The following is an 18,810-nucleotide window of genomic DNA, read 5'->3' on the forward strand; positions in this document are numbered from 1 at the left end:
TTGAATTTGATATAAATTAACTATTTGAGTATTTTGAAGTCCCTAGAATCTATGTTTCAATGTTGAATATAATTAATAAGAGTATAATTGATAATGTATGAAATAGAGGAATGATAATTGGTGAAACAAATATCCTTGTAATTCAGTCCATATCTAAATGATGGAAGCCTATCATAGTGTAAGTAGGTTTTTTACCTAAATATCACCCTGTGAATTAAAACGCAAGTCGTTCATTAAAACTTTTTATTCTGAGAAAAATTGTTAAAATATGTCTTCCAATACTAATATGCTTTTATGAAACAGTTTCAACTCTCACTCCCTGTTTTGACTTCTCTTCCATAAAATATTCACATAATAATGGGTACAACTAATAATTCTTCCTGAGGGGGCGTAAATAATGCAGAGATAATCATTCCATACAAAATAGAGGATTCCTTCAGCTTAAATTGTAGTGATAGTACACGGTGGACTGATGTAATTCTTCCATAATTTGATACATTTAGAAAGGAGATAACTTCAGGCGTCACTTTGTGGAAACGATACATATTTGCAAAAGAAACACTTGGTTTTTCCACATAAAATTTAATCACGACCTAGGTTTCGACGCTCAGCGTCATCATCAGGTGAAATGCAGGCCAAAATCTTTCTTTATATACTAGAAGGAATGGGGAGGTGGGGTGGGTGTATGGATGTAAGAAAGGAAGAGGAGATGGTGGTGGAGGGAAAAGAGCGGGATTGGGGTTTTCACCCGATGATGACACTTAGCGTCGAAACCTAGGTCGTGATTAAATTTTATGTGGAAAAACCAAGTGTTTCTTTTGCAAATGATAAATTTAGATTTTATGAACATACTAACGGTGAGGTCTCTGAGGGGGAAGTCAAAAGAATTCGCACATGTAACTTTTTTCTCTGAATATATCATTGATTTCATTTAGTTGGCGTGTATTCACTCTTCAAAGGGACAGAAATGTAGTAATATATTCCACGTATCAAATTTTAATAAACGTATTAATGCATTAAAATAGATGCAGTCGTTTGGGATTTCGACTTGAACTTTGAACTCTCCTTCGCTTTCTGCTGTAAATAATGTACCCGTTTTGATATTTTGGCGCAATTCCGTTGCAAAATATTTCTTGTTTATATTTTTAAGTCTTTTTTATTGCGGTAAACATGCTGCATTCAACTATAAAACTTACTACTTGAAATTAGCTCCCTGAGTATCGATGTATGATTGATTATAGCTTATTATTATTTTTATGATAGCATTTAAAGTAAAGGTAATTTAAAGCTCCAATATCCACGTGACAAAGCTGATTCCATTAATCAGGATTCATGAAAATTGTCACGTAAAATACCAAAGGTATTGTTCTGCGCTCTCCTATCATTTTAAGTTTCTTTCCGAATATGAATGGCGATCCCGAGCTATCAGAGAGTAATTGATATCCAATAGACAAAAAGTCGTTTCACTGAAATACCTGTAGCGATAGTGCATAGATTTTCTACCGCGTAAAATAACGGATAAAATTCCGCTAAAGTAAATAAAATATCCTACTCATTTTAAGAATTAGTCATAAAATCTCTCTGCTGAAACATCCGAAGTGAGTTATTTTTACGTATTCACTAAATGATCGCCAAATATCTTGTCTCAGTACGTTTGTTAGTTTGTTATTTCAACAGTTACAGGATAAAATGCTTGGAAGACAGAAAGTTAAAACTATTTCATTTATCATGAATATACTACTCGCACATAAAAATATTTACTCCACTTAATAGCCATTATTTTTGCAGAAAGTACTTCGAATTACTATCCTCGTTTTATTTATCTGCGAGATTCTGATACTCTTTTCAGTTCATTTGACACCTCCAAGTCTCCAATTTTAGAAATCAATGAACAAGAAAACGCATTCTGCATTACAAAATCCACGACTTTGTTTATTTCTCGTGATAATTACAATTTTCCTCAGACAAAGCCGACAAAGAATTATTTTTATGTGCACATTTGTCACTACATGACCTATTAAAGTGCATAATATGGAACAAAATTGTTTGCTGTAAATTATGTAACTTAATATACGTTTCAAAATCCGAACATGGGCATGATTTTAGGGAAGTTATTTAAAAGAAAAGTTAGCCATTCGTCAAATATTTGAAGTAAATGATTTGAATTTTTTCTCTCTAGTGAAATTGGTTGTCTTTCAGAGCATTTTTTATAACCGAAAGTCTCGCGCGGACTTTGGGAGTGTTGACCAGAAAGCATTGCGCAAACGCCTTTCTCCATCAACCTCCTTTTTGACGCAAATCTCCGCCAATTCCCTCTCGGCACTCACCTTGGCAGGTGGAGAGGCAATAACGAACAGATGTTCTCTGTTTGTCCAATCATATAACCTTTTGACATAATCGCGTAGGTAATCAACGATGCTGGTAACATATATTGTAATTTTAGCCATCTCCCGAGGCATGTTTCTATCCGCTTTTCCCTACAGAGGAATTTGGATCTTGGACATCCCATAAATTTCAGCGAAAAATATATTACTGTTATTTTTCACGTGAATCTAACTTCATCCATCGTTTCTGATCTAGCGTTTTTATTCACGTAGTTACATAAGCACTAGCAAACAGGCACCAGAGTAAGGACACCTATTAAGGTAATTTCTGCAATACTTCTTAATGTGTCTTCATTTTGTTTACTTCACTTTTATGATGAGCGAATATTTTATTCTAAAATATGCTGTTCTTACTACTCGTAAAATGTGAGAATCTTAAAATCTGAATTTTACAAAATCGGCAGTTACCCCAGACCGTTTTTGTTCTATTGTTGACTCAAATGAAATAAAAACATTTATGTTATTCATATTTGCTTTTGGTTTTATTTTACATCTCACTAATGAACCTCAATCCTTTTCCTCTTGCCCAGTACACTGAAATATTCCTTCGCTCCGATTTTGTTTAGCTGATTTGTTTATTGATCTCTTTATTTGTAAGTAGAATAACTCTTTTAAATAAAGCTTACCCGATGCTCCTCTGATAGCTTAATATCACCATTTTCGATTATAAAAACATTACGATTAAGACCACAGTTGCTTTGGTTCTGTCGGAGAAATGAATTTTGTCTCCATTTGTATTTCTTTTAATTTTGCTTCACTATAATCAAAACTTAATAATAAGCTTTTCTGGATCTAGCGATCAGCCTTATGGACAGTGTAAACCTTGAACGACTCTTCTCGAGCAACGCCAAAACAACCACTCTTCCCCTTGGCCTTAATCCTGTGCTGGTTGACTGAACTCCACGAAGAAAGTCGATGCAGTGCAAGTGGTGGACAAAGAAGTGAGAGGCCCTCTTCTCTCACCCTCCGAGAGGCACAGGGGAGGAATCGAGCGGTCACTGGCTTCTTAGCAGTAGTTTTTATGGGAGACTAAAGTCATTTACGCCATTAGGGATGGTTGGAAAAGGAAGGGTGGAGAGTAACCCGGCGTCGGCATTAGCCTACTCTTGTTGAAAGGTGCCAAGGGATCCATAGTTAAATTTCCCATCCGATGGACGTCGTACCACTCAAAGTACTCTCCACAAAGCACCTCGAGTTGGGATCGGGATACTACTGAAAAATATTTATCACAAGGATTTGAACCCGGGCCCTCTCGGTGGGAAGCCAGAACTTTAGCTATCACACCATTCCGATCCCCGCTGGCTTCATGGGTGTTTTTTGGCTGGAAGTCGGGTGTTTTAATGAAGGACCAAAACCTAAACAATGTAATGGTAATGAGTTCGAAGATCAACAATTCTCAAATGGTATGAAACGTGACCGCATAAGAAGGGTGCAATTAATTGTTTCTAACCCTATTTTAATAACTAATACTTATTTCAGTAGCCGTATAGCCACCATTAGCGGCCACGTCACACATTGAAAGAGAGATTTTGAATGAATTAAAGTTGACCTACACGTGATCCCACTTTGATTTTACAAGCTCATCAAATGCCGACTTTTTGCGGTTAGTTCAATAATTAATCACGCGATTCCACGCCATATTTCTATAATTCGCCATTTCAATCAGATATTACTCTACCTTGTTAGAATACAAGGTTAAAATCGTCAATAAAGTTGCACAAAGTTTAATAGCGAGAGCCATTGCGTCCTTCGTTTACACCTAAATTTATCTTTAAATCTTGAGTGCGACATTTAGGAGTATGCAGAAAAGAAAAAATCCTCTTCATCAATTAAATGCCTTATTATGTTGGAGAAGATGTTATTTAATTAGGTCACTATGCATTCATATCTGGTTCATAAACCTAAAATTAAGAATACAAAGACTTTTGAAAATCTTCTCCTAATTGTATGAAAGATACAAAAATATATGAGAGACTAATTGGTTCATTATTGGTATTTTTCTTTGCACCTTCGTTGGGTGTAGTTCGCTTGGTTTCCTACTGCCAGATTCGTTAATCAGACGGGTTTCTAATGGAATCTCTTATCCTCATCATGTTCGGTGAAAAACTGAAAGGAGGGCAATGAGGGAGGGAAAGGAAGGAGGAAACTTATGGCATGGGCCTTAAGAGTGTAATCGTGGGTAAAATTTATAATTGCCACCCGGTAGCTGCACTCAAGTGGTATATCGTTACCTTTTTCTTGAACTGTTTGGTAGTTATTCACAAAATTTTATAATCATAACATCTGAATGTTGATGACGGGGAATTGCTAAACCATACTGATAAGTAGGCACGTGAAGATATTAGCCACATATGTAAATAGAAAAAAATCACGAATAAAATTCAGGTTTTCCTCATCATAAAAAGTAAATTTAAGTAAAGAAAAATTTGAAATTTGTATATAATAAATTTACGACTTACTTTTAGCAAAGTTATTCTAAATTAGACGTTAATATTTTCTCGCTGTTGATATCTTTGCATAAAAATCTATGGGTCAGTAGTTTTCATCTGCTCAAAGCAGTTATATCGCCACTATTTGATTCATAATGTAAATAGTAATCAATAAAACGTTTCTAATTCCATCCTGAATTACAGAATTGGAGGGAGCAAATCTTGAATTGGATCGTGACTCATAATAATAAGGGAAACTACATCAATTGATTAAACTGGAAAGTTATCGCTACATAAAAATGCAATAAGGAGGAACATTTTCGGAAGTTGAACATTATGTCTAATGAATTTGATATGAGCTAAATAGTATGTGAACTGCTAAAAATATATTTTATGGCCAAGATGGGTAAACCGGTTCCAAATCCACTTCGTGGCCGTGGCATCTTAAAAAAATAAACATCCTTTGAGCATTGCCTGTGCTCGTAATGTCAACTGGAACTAATATGAGCAAGAGGTACCAAACCGTAGTGATTAAGCCAACTTTGGCGCTCAAGTTCTGTTTAAATGCCCACTCATATAATATTCCGTTTAAAATCCGGTCGTTTACCTGCAAATAAATTCCTGCGTAGTTATTCGCCCTTGGGCAGTTGTCTGAGAAGCGCGAAGTCGGGGGTGGGCGGTGGGAAAGCCATTATTTCGGCCCATAGGCGCATAGCGGGAAAATCACATCCTTGGCACGGTTCCGTCTCGCCACTTCCTTCGTGTGTTCCCTTAACCCAGCCGATTCCTGCCATTTAACTCCTTCCTTCCTCCCTTATTGCTCAGACTTGACCTCCAGCGCACATTGCCCCGAGTTCTCACCCTTAGGCCAAAAAATTAACTCTCAGGCTAAGTACACCGCTATACTTCCTCATTAGTGGGCTACGGTAGTACAAGAAAGACAGTTCGACGCGCTCGGTCCATCGAATGTATTTTTTTCAACGCCGAATTCGTGATTTCATGGGATGAAAGATATAGAATTTTCTGAAGGTAAATTGTAATTTTTTTAAGTGAAATTTTTCAACTAAGCCCTTTCATTCCAAATAAGATGCATTACGTCACCTTTTTCAATTAACCAGACATTGTATAATCAACGATATATTTTTATATTGAATACGAATTAACTGCGTTCACAACACGGTCTAAGTGACTGAGGAACTTTCAATGTCCCTACTATTCGTACGGAATTTACCTCCATTTTAGAATTTCGTGAAAAAATAGGTACTTGCTGCATGGTTTTAAATCTTTGTGGATTTATGAGGGAATTGCACACATTCCCAAGCGAATTTTGTCTTTAAAGAGACAAAAATATATTTTTAGTTCGTAGCAGTACTACACTCAACGGTAGTAATGCGCATCGCTTTTCAAGCTGCTATCTAGAGAGAAATAAAATTGGCAAAATGTAGGCTTTGGTCTAATCTAATTTTTGGAAGAGATGCCGTTTGTTTCAATCTAATAGTTTAGACAAATGACACGGTCAATATGTATTAATTACTGGTCAAGATTTATATGATTTAGTTACTCTCTACATTAATATAATATGAAATCATTAACATAAAGAATTATTTTCTCAATTTCTCGGATCACACATTTTTATCTAAAAGTTCCTTTTGCATTACGATGAACTTAGACGAATGATCAGCCCCTGTAACTTGATTCAGTGTGGTCCTCTACAGTGGAAGCATTTCCATTCACCGGCACACCAAGTTAAAATCGCAAGGGTACAGCCGAGATCCTCCCACCGATAGTTTTTCCTAATGGGATCGAGTAGTTAAAATACGCAAAGCCTAACCCATGGAGAGCGCCACTTTTACAAGTCATCGCTGGCAATCTCTTTCCTAACGTGGAGTCACGCATGCGAGACGAGTGGTCTTTGGAAAATCACAGAGCCATTAAATATCCAGTCCGTTTCCCGCTCAAGCGTTCGGTAATTGGTGGTCAAGAATGTTGTTAAGGAGAGACGCTTCTTCTGTAAGGGGCGCTATATCATCCTCTTGGGGGCCAAACTCCTCCATTCGTCATGGGACGTTAAGAGCGTTAAAAAGGGAGACTTCTGGAGAAAAGAGAGGGAGAAAAAGAGATACTATACGTCAATCGTGCGGCCGAGGAAGTAAAAGTGGGACCGATGCCTTGGCATCGGACAGAGTGAACGGGGAATAACGGGGTTTGAGGAAGGAAGTCTCTGTGAAATGGGCGTGGTTTCACCCATACACGGACGGCTCTTAGATTAGGCACACTAAAGAATACCGCGTGGCTCTATTTCAAGTGCACAAACGTATTTCTGGAAGGGAGACATGAAAACTACGATGGAATCGGGGAAATACAAGGGGAGAAAAGGGTACTGCTAAGTTGAAAGTCCTTACCTTATAATACTCCGCCCTCTGCCATGTTCGGCCGTTCCAAAAGGAAATTGCTGCCGCCTGCGTCGAAGAGAACCACCGCATAAAATGCCAAAATTTGGCGTAACCATGTTTGCCTTACTGTTTTTTGGGCCTGGAATCAAAAATATACTTAATTTTGGAATTTGATTAACTTAATCATGATACGTAATTACGATAAGATTACAATCTTGATGATTCCAAAAGAGAAAATTACTCGTACATATACATAATTAGTGTATTGCCGTACATATGCATATAATGATGCATTGCCGTAATTTCATCATGACCATTTAGGAAGAAACCATATGCATTAGGAAGAGAACTATTTTTGGCTAATGAATGAAGAGGTTATGGTACACATTATTAGTTTCTCATGAGAAAATTAGGTAATTTCAAGTCCATTTGGGCATTCAAGTCCAATACATCAAACAAGTAGGAATAGTGTTTGTGGGGAGGCGGCCGATAGCTAAGGTCATTTGCACCATTAGGGATAGGTAGCTAATTTCTTAGAGGTATTCTCAAGGATTAGAGGAAGGGTAGAGAGACACCCAGCATTAGCCTCCTCTTTAACGAAAGGAACCAAGAGGCACTCAGTTTAACGTCTCATTCGACGGATGGTGTACTCATCTTAAAATGTACAGAGCACCCAAGTATGAATCGCGAAATCATCGAAAAATCCTACTACCTCCCTCGGGCCCTCGGGTTGGTAATCCATTGCATTAGTCACAGCACCATCCCGAACCACAAAAAATTAAACTAGACGACTACATTTAGAATCCTAATGAAGACATTTTGCTAATTTCAGAATATGTAGGGTAGGTATTGTTATTTGTTATTACTACAAGTAGTTAGACCATTAAAGGGACAATTCATTTCTGCACAAATATTTTGCGGTAGCATAAATTAGTTGCAATCGATTCACTAGAAATAATTTATGGCTTATATAAATACATTACCAGAAAAATAGCTGCGAAGAGTAGCGAGTTGAGAACTAGATATAGAAAGGATATATGTAGAGACTTCCCCCCCCCTTCACGTCCCCATGAGGTTTATTGTGTGTTTGTGCAAACCAACGATTAAGTTCTTCGGACACAACCAATGCGGAACATTTAGAGATTTGCTAATTTCAGAATATGTAGAGTAGGTATTGTTATTTGTTATTACTACAAGTAGTGAACATTTAGAGATAGAACGATCCACATTTGGCTGAGAATTGTTTTCGCTCTCTCTTTACTCAGGTTACCAAGGCCATATCAAGACAAACTATTTTTCCATTTTGTTTTGAATATGGTGACCATTGGGGATTTGAACGGCTGCAATATCAAGATTACGGAAACAAGTCCCACAAGTGACCTTTGCTTTCCTTACGAAAATTATTAGTAGTAAATTAAGTCATGAGTGAGGTTGGGCGATAGTATTTCAATTTCAACCAGTCGTCGTTCTCACGCAGCCAACTGAATCGTTTCAGTTTCTTTTATCTTTTCAAACGTTGTCGTTGTTTTACGCTATGCATTGAAAATTTCTCGGAAAACTTCTCTTGCCTAATATATTTTAAGGGAAATTTTCATGTCTATATTATAATAAGTTCTCGTCGTTTATTCGAGCGGTAGCTTTAATAGTGTCTATGTTTGATTGAAAAGAAAGTTTCATCTCACTGTAAGTAGTTAATTTAGTATTTTTTTCATTTTTATCTTTCATCTTAATTTATTTAACAATTTTTAAGTTATTTTATTTATTTTAGCCTTAAAATTCATTGACTTGCCCATGGTTGATATATTTTAGTGGCGATAGAAATTAGTGTGTTTAGTACTTTATTCGCGTTCAGTATTTAATTATCTTACAGTTCACAAGAGCGGATTTATTAATTAATGCGCATATATTTCATCTTAAAAGAGGACCTACCTTCATCTTTGCTAACTTTCTGCACCTAATGTTCGACTAAGGTATATAGTAATACGTGAAAGGGACATTTGCCTATCCACACTCATATTAGAATGATATATTTAAAGTTTTTCTATATAGTAATACGTAAAAGGGACATTTGCCTATCCACACTCATATTAGAATGATATATTTAAAGTTTTTCAACATATTCCTTAATTACAGATAATACTTATAAAATACACTGGTTTCAAAGTGTGGTATTATTTAGATTATCAGAATGAATCTTTGTTGGACAAATCATAATGACTCTTTGGAATTCACAAAAACGTTTCCCCTGCAATGTCTTTCTATTTAACTCATTAAAAAATGATAATAGTCAATAAAACTTCCGACGACAGAAATTGGATAAAAAGTGCTAATTTTTCAAATAATTTTATTATTGCCCATAAAGTAAACCATTATTTGGTGTTTTCCAACTTATCTATGGGTAAAAGATCATAAAATGGCAAGTGAGAAATCTATCGGGAAATATCAGATTAGGAAAATATTATATACCGTCTGGAAAATTAAATCATGACCAAGACAGACAGAAAATCAGTTGATTTTACACAACTCAGCAAGCCAGATATAGAAATGAACTAATTTAATCTCGTCTAGCAAATCAGATCATGCGTCTTTAAGTTTAACAGAATAGATATGATATGGAAAACTAGATTAAGAGTGATCCATCAGAATACGAAAATGTTTACAGCAGATACCATTAAAACCAATCTTAACATCATAAGTTACACTCCTATGCAAATACCTATACACACATGTATGTGGCTTCTCTATACCATCTGTGATAAATTATTGTTTGCCTAAAAATTGGAGAATTTATAAAGCAAAATAAAATTAAACAAATATTAATTTAGGGAGAAGAATCAGAATCTTTTCGTTTCACATGCTACGAAATCTATGATAATGTATTTTTCCGTACCAGATTTATTTAGAAACAGTTACTAGAGATTGAAAGATATTTCTCATTAACTTCATATATTATTCAAGCCTGTGGTCAAACCTAAGAGAGGTTTTTAGTTGAGGAAACAGCGCTTTTATTTAAGGAATTGCAAGGATGAGCATTCAATGTTGTATCCCAGAGAACAGTATGAAAAAAGAAAAATTTGGTAGAGGGATTATGAATGTCATTCCCTGGTGGAAAGAGATTATGCTAATGATTTAGCAACCTCTCTCAATGTTACAAATAATATGAGAGAAGCATTTTGTACAAATACTGCTGAATCACACACAAGGCCACTCAAATGTTTTTGACACTTGGTGCAGTTGGACCCACAATACCAAACTGAAATCATGCTTCATAATGTATCAGATAAGGAAGATAAATTTGCCTTCATTTTGTAGCATCTAGCGCGCAGGGTAAAATAGTCTAAAAATCCCAACTCCCTCTTGTGCTCCCTCACGTACCTCTGCAACCAAACACCCATGGCATTCACCACTGACTACCTGTACATTTGTCCTGCCATGAAAATAACATACCTTGGGCGTATGTAATTGTCAAATTGTTATATCGTTGTTCAAAGTCCACTGTAAAAAACCGAACTGTTGTTTTTGGGCTAATGCAAAATAAATACCTTAACTCAATTTTTAAATATCATCATTAATAAATATAATTTTTAAATAAAATTTTTAATCAATCATGATATTCCACCATATCACGCCTGAAGCTTCTCTTTCCAACTATTCTCAAGTCGATTGATATTTCATTATTATTGCCACTTAATGTCAACTTTTAAATTAGGTTAAAGTCAAATAATAAATAAGGATACAGGGTCCGTACAATAAGTATCGGGACTGGTTCCAAAAATCAAAATTTATTTCAGTTATCATTACAATTACTTCATAATCTTCAAAATAAAGTCCTCCTGCATCGATACACTTAGTTCTAGTCTGCCACTCGTCAAAAGCTCACTGGAAGTCGGTTTCCAGAATACTGTTGAGAGCCTTTGCCGTCGCCGCTTGAACCGCCTCGATGGAGTCGAACCGATATTCTTTGGAGTTGAACCTTTATCCTCCTTTTGAGCTATCATTTGAGGTAATAACGTTGTCGAGAAAATCTTCGTCTTCCTGGACGCAGTCCAAAATTTCTTGCGAAATTTTCACCCGCGACAGTTTTTGTTCCTCGCTCAAGGCTTTCGGCACCAGCTTCGCCCCTCATTTTCCTCATCGCAAGATCCTCTGTTACAATGGTGTGGACGGTTCCGACTGAAAGGCCGGTCTCCTCACTGATAAGGGCGATGGTTAAACGCCTGTCAGAGTCCAAAACGTTTTTCACTTTGGCCACCTGAGCATCGGTTCGAGCGGTCGTCGGGCGTCCGACGCGGTGCTCGTCTTCGACGAGCTTCCGGCCTTCCTTAAACATTTTGTGCCACTCACAAACTCTTGTCCGGCTTAAGGCATCACCCCATAAGCCTGTTTAATGAGTTCAAAGGTCTCCGACGCGGTTTTACCGAGTTGAACGCAAAACTTCACAGCGTAGCGTTTATCGAAGGTGCGCTCCATGCTAGCGCGACGACACTACAAACAATCACACGTCACAAAAATCCACTTCCTATCTCAACGCATGCCCGAAGGCGACTGAAATAAAATGCACCTGAGTGGTGGGGGACCCTTCTAACGAGTCGAGCGGTCGGACCCCCATCCACGGCTCCGTTGAGGCTGCAGCGAACCAGTCACGATACTTATTGTACGGACCCTGTATATGTAGATTCTATGGATGTTACCCCACCGGCCCCCGTGACGGTGGTAGGGTGGTTTTTCCTCCACCTAGGGCTTGGATGTATGTAATAGTCAAAGTGTTATATGAATGTTCACCGTCCAGATGCAAAGGTTGAAGTGCTATATTCGGAATAATGCAATAAAAATAAATAAATAAATAAATAAATAACTAAATAAATAAATAAAAAACTAAATAACTAAATAACTAACTAAATAAATAAATAAAAAACTAAATAACTAAATAACTAACTAAATAAATAAATATATAAGTATATAAATAAATAAATAAATAAATAAATAAATAAATAAATAAATAAATAAATAAATAAATAAATAAATAAATAAATAAATAAATAAATAAATAAATAAATAAATAAATAAATAAATAAATAAATAAATAAATAAATAAATAAATAAATAAATAAATAAATAAATAAATAAATAAATAAATAAATAAATAAATAAATAAATAAATAAATAAATAAATAAATAAATAAATAAAAAGAGTTCTGCCTTGCGCACTAAATTTTTATAACTTTTATCCTTCGGCCACCAATAAGAAATGACTATTTTGTGCTTGGATCCACATATAATCTCAGATTGAATTTTTGTGCTTTTAGTGTAATTAACTTGACATGTATTCCAGTGTGAAACAATGAAGTTACAGTAATAATTGGGTTCTATTTTTTCATTCCAGTCCTCCTGGTAGTTGCTCATCTGGGATGGATTTCAAAAGTGTCAAGTTTGAGGACAGCACCCACTATTGGCAAGTACACCAAAGAAAGACAAGAAAGCCTCAGGGGACCACCCGCTGAAGTGGAGGTGGAAGAGGTTGTACCAGAGGTCATTGTGAACCCACCAGCTAGAGACCCATCAGTCTCAACATACAAAGTGGGTGTCATTGCTAAGAGCACTGCATCACCAATTGATGGCGAAGAAGGAGGAGGCAATGGAACCACTAAAAGCCCTTACACAGGAATTCCTCAGATTGACTATTTGCTCGACCCAAATCTTCCACGTGAACTGAATGGATACAACCTAACTGACTATCCATTCTATGTTGCTGTGCCTGAAGACATAGACTTCAAGTGTGATGGTCTCCATGATGGTTTTTATGCATCAGTGCCTCATAAATGTCAGGTAAAAACTATATCTCTAAATTTTGTTGACGTGGAAAAGGAAAAACTGGTAAATCAAATTTGTGTGTGCAGATCCATAGGTGATTGTAAGGGGGTTTAGGAGAGCTTCTTGGTCAATCATGCAGGGTGATAATTGGGAATGAATGATCTCACGAAAGTGCACAGTCTCATGAGTGGTCTTGCAGATTTCAGAACTGAACTTACTAATATTTCTCACATGTCTTGGTTTGTGGCAAACATATCTTACATATACACATATAAGCTCTATAACCCTCATTCCAGATAATTCTCTGCATCAATAAAATAGCAGAGAATTTTTAAATGCATTTTGGAGCTAAAGATTTTAATCAAGAAAGTCACAGCAATTCCAAAGTGACAACTAAAATATTAGAGAGGGTAAAGAAGTTTTGCAACTTAGCCAGGACACATTTATTCAGTATTGCAGTATTCCTACTAAATGCTTAATATGAAAATCACATACCTATGCTTGTGGTAATCTAACACAGTTCTTCCACCATCATATGAGTCTAAGTAGGCATTTAAATTAATTGGATAGTAAATTGACCTTTTCATTATACTATTGATGTTTTCAAAAAGTGCAGAGTTTCTCAACCTATGAAAGAGTCGAACCACTTTTGGAGAGTGACAATTTTTTTATTAAGTCAACGTAGACTTATAAATATGTAACCTATCAGATCTAAATAAGGATTTATTTACCCATAGGTAGATCTAAGTTTATTCCGATAATGTGATGATCTTCAGGTTTTGTATCATACTTTTCATTTTAAACTCTCTATGTATGCCTTTGGGAGGAATGGTTAATGATAATTTTTTTGGGATAGTGAAACAAAAAAAATATCTTTCTGTGTCTGTAATCAGTCTCCAGATTAGCTGACATTGAGAGTAGAAATGGAAAAACATTGTGTCTCTGGCCGTTAGCTTAAATTTTACGCTGGTCCTAAGAACATATTAATCATGTAGTAGTAGTTTTTTGGGGAGGCGACCAACAGCTAAGGTCATATGCGCCATAGGGGATGGACAGGAAAGGATGAAGGGTGGAGAGAAACCCGGCGTCGGCATTAGCCTACTCTACATATTAATCATTAATAATGACAAAGTTATATTAATAACATATCATTATGATCAAACTACCAGCATTTTCCTTAAGTTTAACCTGCCCTCATCCCAAAATTTACAATAAGTAATAATTAGAGTTCATGAATAAAACGCATGGCCACATGTATGAGATATGTTATTCTAATACTTTCAGGTTTACCATCATTGTTTATTTGGAACAAGATTTGATTTCTTGTGTGCTAATTACACAGCATTTGATCAGAAAACTTTCATCTGCCATTTTGTATCTGAAGTGGACTGTGAAAACTCACCAAAATATTATAAAAGGTAAGTTTAATTATGATTCAACTCAAATTTTAAAATGGAATGAAGTTATAATTGATCCAATTTGAACTGTGATTTTCAATTTCATACAGAACTAAGAAAAATGCTTTCCACCTTGCATATCGCTTTCTCTTACTTATTTAATGTTCAAATTTTAGAATTGAAATCATTAATATTATCAGAAACAGGAGTGGCAGATGATTTGGTCTCATATTGTTCCTCCACAAAAAAGGTGCAAATAATCTTTAGAAGTATCCCGACTGAAAGATAAAGATAAAATATGTACCACAAAGTAAAAATCTGAGAGAGGATTATACCTTCACTCAGGCATATCAAAAAGGTTGATGGAATGAAGACATTGAGTAAAGGCAAAAGGAGTTCACATGAAGCAGACAGTAATATTTAGTTACAATTACATCTCACTTCAGGGCTAAAAAGATTTTTTGATAAAATGAAAATTAGCATGACTTGAAAGAAAAAGACATTACTTTGCTTGAAATAACAAAATGAACTTCAATTTACATGTTTCACGATATTCCTATTTTCTGACTACTGATTTAAGAAATGAGCCATTCTCTTGTTAGCAAACGTAACATTATGGGTTTTAATCTAACCCAGTGGACATATGCTATGTCACATTGAACATAGTTGCATTTGGTAAACAATTTATTGCTACATAAGGATGAAAGAGGTACTTAATATCCAATATTATTTCACAAGTTAAAGTAAACTTTGAGACTCTCCAACAACTATTTTTTATCCATTTCAAAAACATCAGGGGTAATTTAAATAAAAAAACAAAATTGTTTGTGAGAAAATGACAAAGAGAAATACCTACCAGGAGATCAGAGATTGAATTCTACAAAAAACAAGAAAATTTTATTATACCCAAATGAAATGTTCATATGGGGCATTCATTATGAATGAATCCATTGCACACTCTGAACAATTTCTAAAGTTGTCTGAATTGTCATAATATCTAAGAATTTCATCTTAAAGTAAAGGTGTTAGATATCAATGACTCAGACTACCTCTGCCTTGTTATGTACCAGTTTTTACATAGGCCTAACTTTCCAAATCTTGGACAATCAAATAATATTTATTTAAATTAAAATAAATGAATTTAGTAACAGAAAATTAATATTTTATGACTATATATTCTAAACTAAATTGTTGAATATTTAATTGCACAATTAAAATAAATCAATATCACTTCACCTTTGCTGTCCCAATTATGTAAAATATATTATTAATAATAAAACATGATTAAAATTTTGGTAAATTAAAAATAAATAAAAAGTATTGCTGTAATGCCAATAGTAAAAGACCTAGAAACACCAAGCAATAACCTCTCACAATTCTTTCAGGAATGAGGCTCTTTATAAGGCAGCCACAACAACAACAACCACAACCACCACCACAACAACTACACCAGCACCAACCCCAGCACCACAGCCGAGCCAATCATCTGGTGGTCGGGTTGGAGCTGGCGGCAGGAGGAGACGACCAGCACGCAGGCGCCAGCCACAGTATGAATATTATGACGACGATGACTATGAGGATGATTACACAGAAGAGGACGAAATTGAGTACACCCGTCCACCACCCAGGAGGCGCAAGAAGAAGCCAGGTCCAGCAGCTAGGGAGAGACCAAGGAGTGAAGATGATGATTTTGCAGAGGAAGAAGAATACACACCAAGAAGAAGGAAGCAAAGGCCAAGAACAAGGCCTCAGTCCAGCAGGAGGCCAGTGAATGATGATATTGAGGATGATTTTGAAGAGGACCCTCCTGAAGCCAGTGTCTCTGGGGTTGGTTTGGTCCCTGTGGGCACATCTCCCTCTAGAGGTAAAGGAGTCTTTGATAAGCCCCGAGCTCCTCCCAAGATAAGGCCACCAGTTCCTCTCAATGAAAGAGAAAAGTATAACTATGGAAGACAGGGAGCAAGTGGTTCCACATCTGGGTCCAACCCTCAAGTTCCTGCAAAACCTGCACGTGATTATTATGAAGATGAAGTGGCTGAAAGGCGAACAAAGAAAAGACCCACCCAGCCACCACCACAATCCAAAGGGAGAGATGACTACTATGAAGAAGAAGAGGAGGATTATGAGAGAATACCACCATCCAGAGGGTCCCTTCAAAACCGGAGAAGAAAGGGACAAGGGTCAAGCAGATTGAAGCCAACGCCAGAGCCTGAGGAGGAAGATGACCAATATGAATATGAGACCAGAGATGACACAAGAGGTGCTGATAGATATCCCACTGCTGGGGGGAGAGATAGAAGGAAGAAGAGGCCTTCAACAGCAGCACCAAGCACCCCTGTGAAGAGGAGAAGGCCTGGATATAGACGTGACGAGGATGAATATGAATATGAGGATGAGGAAGACACCAGAGTTCGTCCCAGTGGCACACGTCACAAGGAAACATACCCAAAAAGTCAAGAAGAAGATGATTACATGGACAGGCAACCACCTAGGCAGACACCTTCAAGGGCAGCCACAGAAGCACCAGCCAGGAAGAGGGTTCAGCCATCACTGAGATCATCTGCATCACAAGATCGCCCACGGCCACAATCATCAGTATACAACAGCCGCAAGAGAACACCAGCCCCTGTCCATGAGGAGGTGGATGAAGATGTGTCAGAGGAGGAGATGGAAGAGGAGCCAGAGGATTTTCGACCTGCCCCTAGGGAGAGGACAAGAGGAGGAGAGAGGGTGAGGGTAGTAAAGCACAGGATCACTCCTTTGACAACTACCACCAAAGCACCTCCACCCCCCACTAGGCCATCTCCAACCACCACGACCACAACTCCAGCACCGCAGCACTCAAGGGAGAGAGATTCACTTGAGGATGAGGAGGACGAGGAAGGGGAGTACTATGAATCTGATGAAATACTTGAAAGAGAGCCAAAAGTTCCAGAGCCCCCTCCATCTAGGAGACCTTTCAGACCCAGTGGACCTAGTAACCTAAATAATGGAGGCACTTTTGCTGGCAGTGCAAGGTCTGTGCCATCATCTTCCCAGCAGTCATTCCTTCCCAGGGGTCTTCAAGCACTGGGAGACAGAGCACAGAAAAAGGAAACCATTACTCCCATTATCGTCACTGGGCCAACCCAAAAACCAAAGCCAATTGTACAAGTAACAATACCAACAACGACGACAACCACCCCCCCTCCTGCTGCAACAAAGGGTTATAGGAAGGAAGAAGTCAAGTATGCTGAGAGACCACAATCAGTCCCAAACCCTCCTCAGTCATATAAACCTCTGACACAATACAATGGGAGACAGCCAACTCCCAAACAAGAGGTGCAAACAATCCCACAAGGTGTTCCTCCTTTAACAAGAGCTCCATTCCTGACTAATGCCAGGCCTGGTTACACCACGAAAAGTATCCCATCTACACTCTATCCTCAGAAACCCCAGCAAAATCCTCTCCCACCTCATTCTCAGGTTGACTTGGTGCCAAACCATACAGATTATGAAGAAGATGACTTCATAAATGATGCACTGCATCCAACTATTCCTTCATCTTCAAGTTTTCCTGTGACTGCTGCAGCAGTTGCCTTGTCAACAAGGCATGGACTACCATTAAGTCAGCAGCAAAGAACCACACTGAGCACACCTACGCAGTTGTCATATCGATTCAGAAATGCACCACAGTCAAGCCCAGTTGTAGACTATAGAGTGCAACAGCCTTCCAGTCCTTCTTTCTCCAGCAGAGGAGCACCTTTACACACATCTGCATCGCACCAAACGCTAAGTTTCATCCAGCCGCCTCAATATATTTCTCAATCAGTCCAACAAAGTGATCTGCACCATCGACAAGTCTCTGATTCATACCAAGGCGTAAATGCTTGGACTGGCCCTGCACGGATTGTGGTGTATTAAGAGTCCTTTAAAGTTGTCTGTGATGAAATGAAAAGACTACAAAAATGATGATTTCCATCTTGGAAATGACTGACTTTAATTTGCCATCAGGGCAAAAGTTGCAATGGTTTTAGATTTTCCTGTAATGGTGTGTAATGATAATGAAATATGCATCTGGAAAGCTAATGAAAGAAGCAATGGCTTAAATGAAAAACATGACTTGCAAGGGAGAACATCTGTTGTGTGTCATTAGAAGTCAATTTACTATTGAGAGGTGATCCTTTCATGCATTTCACTATGATATCATGAGGTATACACCACTGGACTGAAGTTTCACGTAAAATTTGTTATGTGAATAAATTTAAATGATTGAAGATGGCATTTGCCAAAATGGTAAATATTATTCCAAATGTCATCAATTCATAAAATTTTAAGACACCAGATAAGATCAATTGTAAAATACTGTGAACCATGTACAATTAATTTAATTAAATTTACATTACCAAACATTCAA

The 18,810-nt window shown here is 37.1% G+C and overlaps 1 protein-coding gene across 1 annotated transcript in view; it reads left to right on the plus strand.

The window, feature by feature from the left end:
* Window positions 1-18,810, plus strand: part of LOC139695479 (proteoglycan 4-like) — a 74,243-nt gene extending 55,433 nt beyond the window's left edge. Inside the window, exons 3-5 of the mRNA XM_071594268.1 lie at window positions 12,590-13,032; window positions 14,302-14,435; window positions 15,800-18,810. Of these exons, the coding sequence (XP_071450369.1) occupies window positions 12,590-13,032; window positions 14,302-14,435; window positions 15,800-18,317 (3,095 nt within the window). The 3' untranslated portion in view covers window positions 18,318-18,810. The remainder of the gene's footprint in view (window positions 1-12,589; window positions 13,033-14,301; window positions 14,436-15,799) is intronic.

Source organism: Hetaerina americana, unplaced genomic scaffold (genome assembly GCF_022747635.1).
Source record: "Hetaerina americana unplaced genomic scaffold, ioHetAmer1.1.p SCAF_1, whole genome shotgun sequence".
Classification (NCBI taxonomy): Eukaryota; Metazoa; Arthropoda; class Insecta; order Odonata; family Calopterygidae; genus Hetaerina; species Hetaerina americana.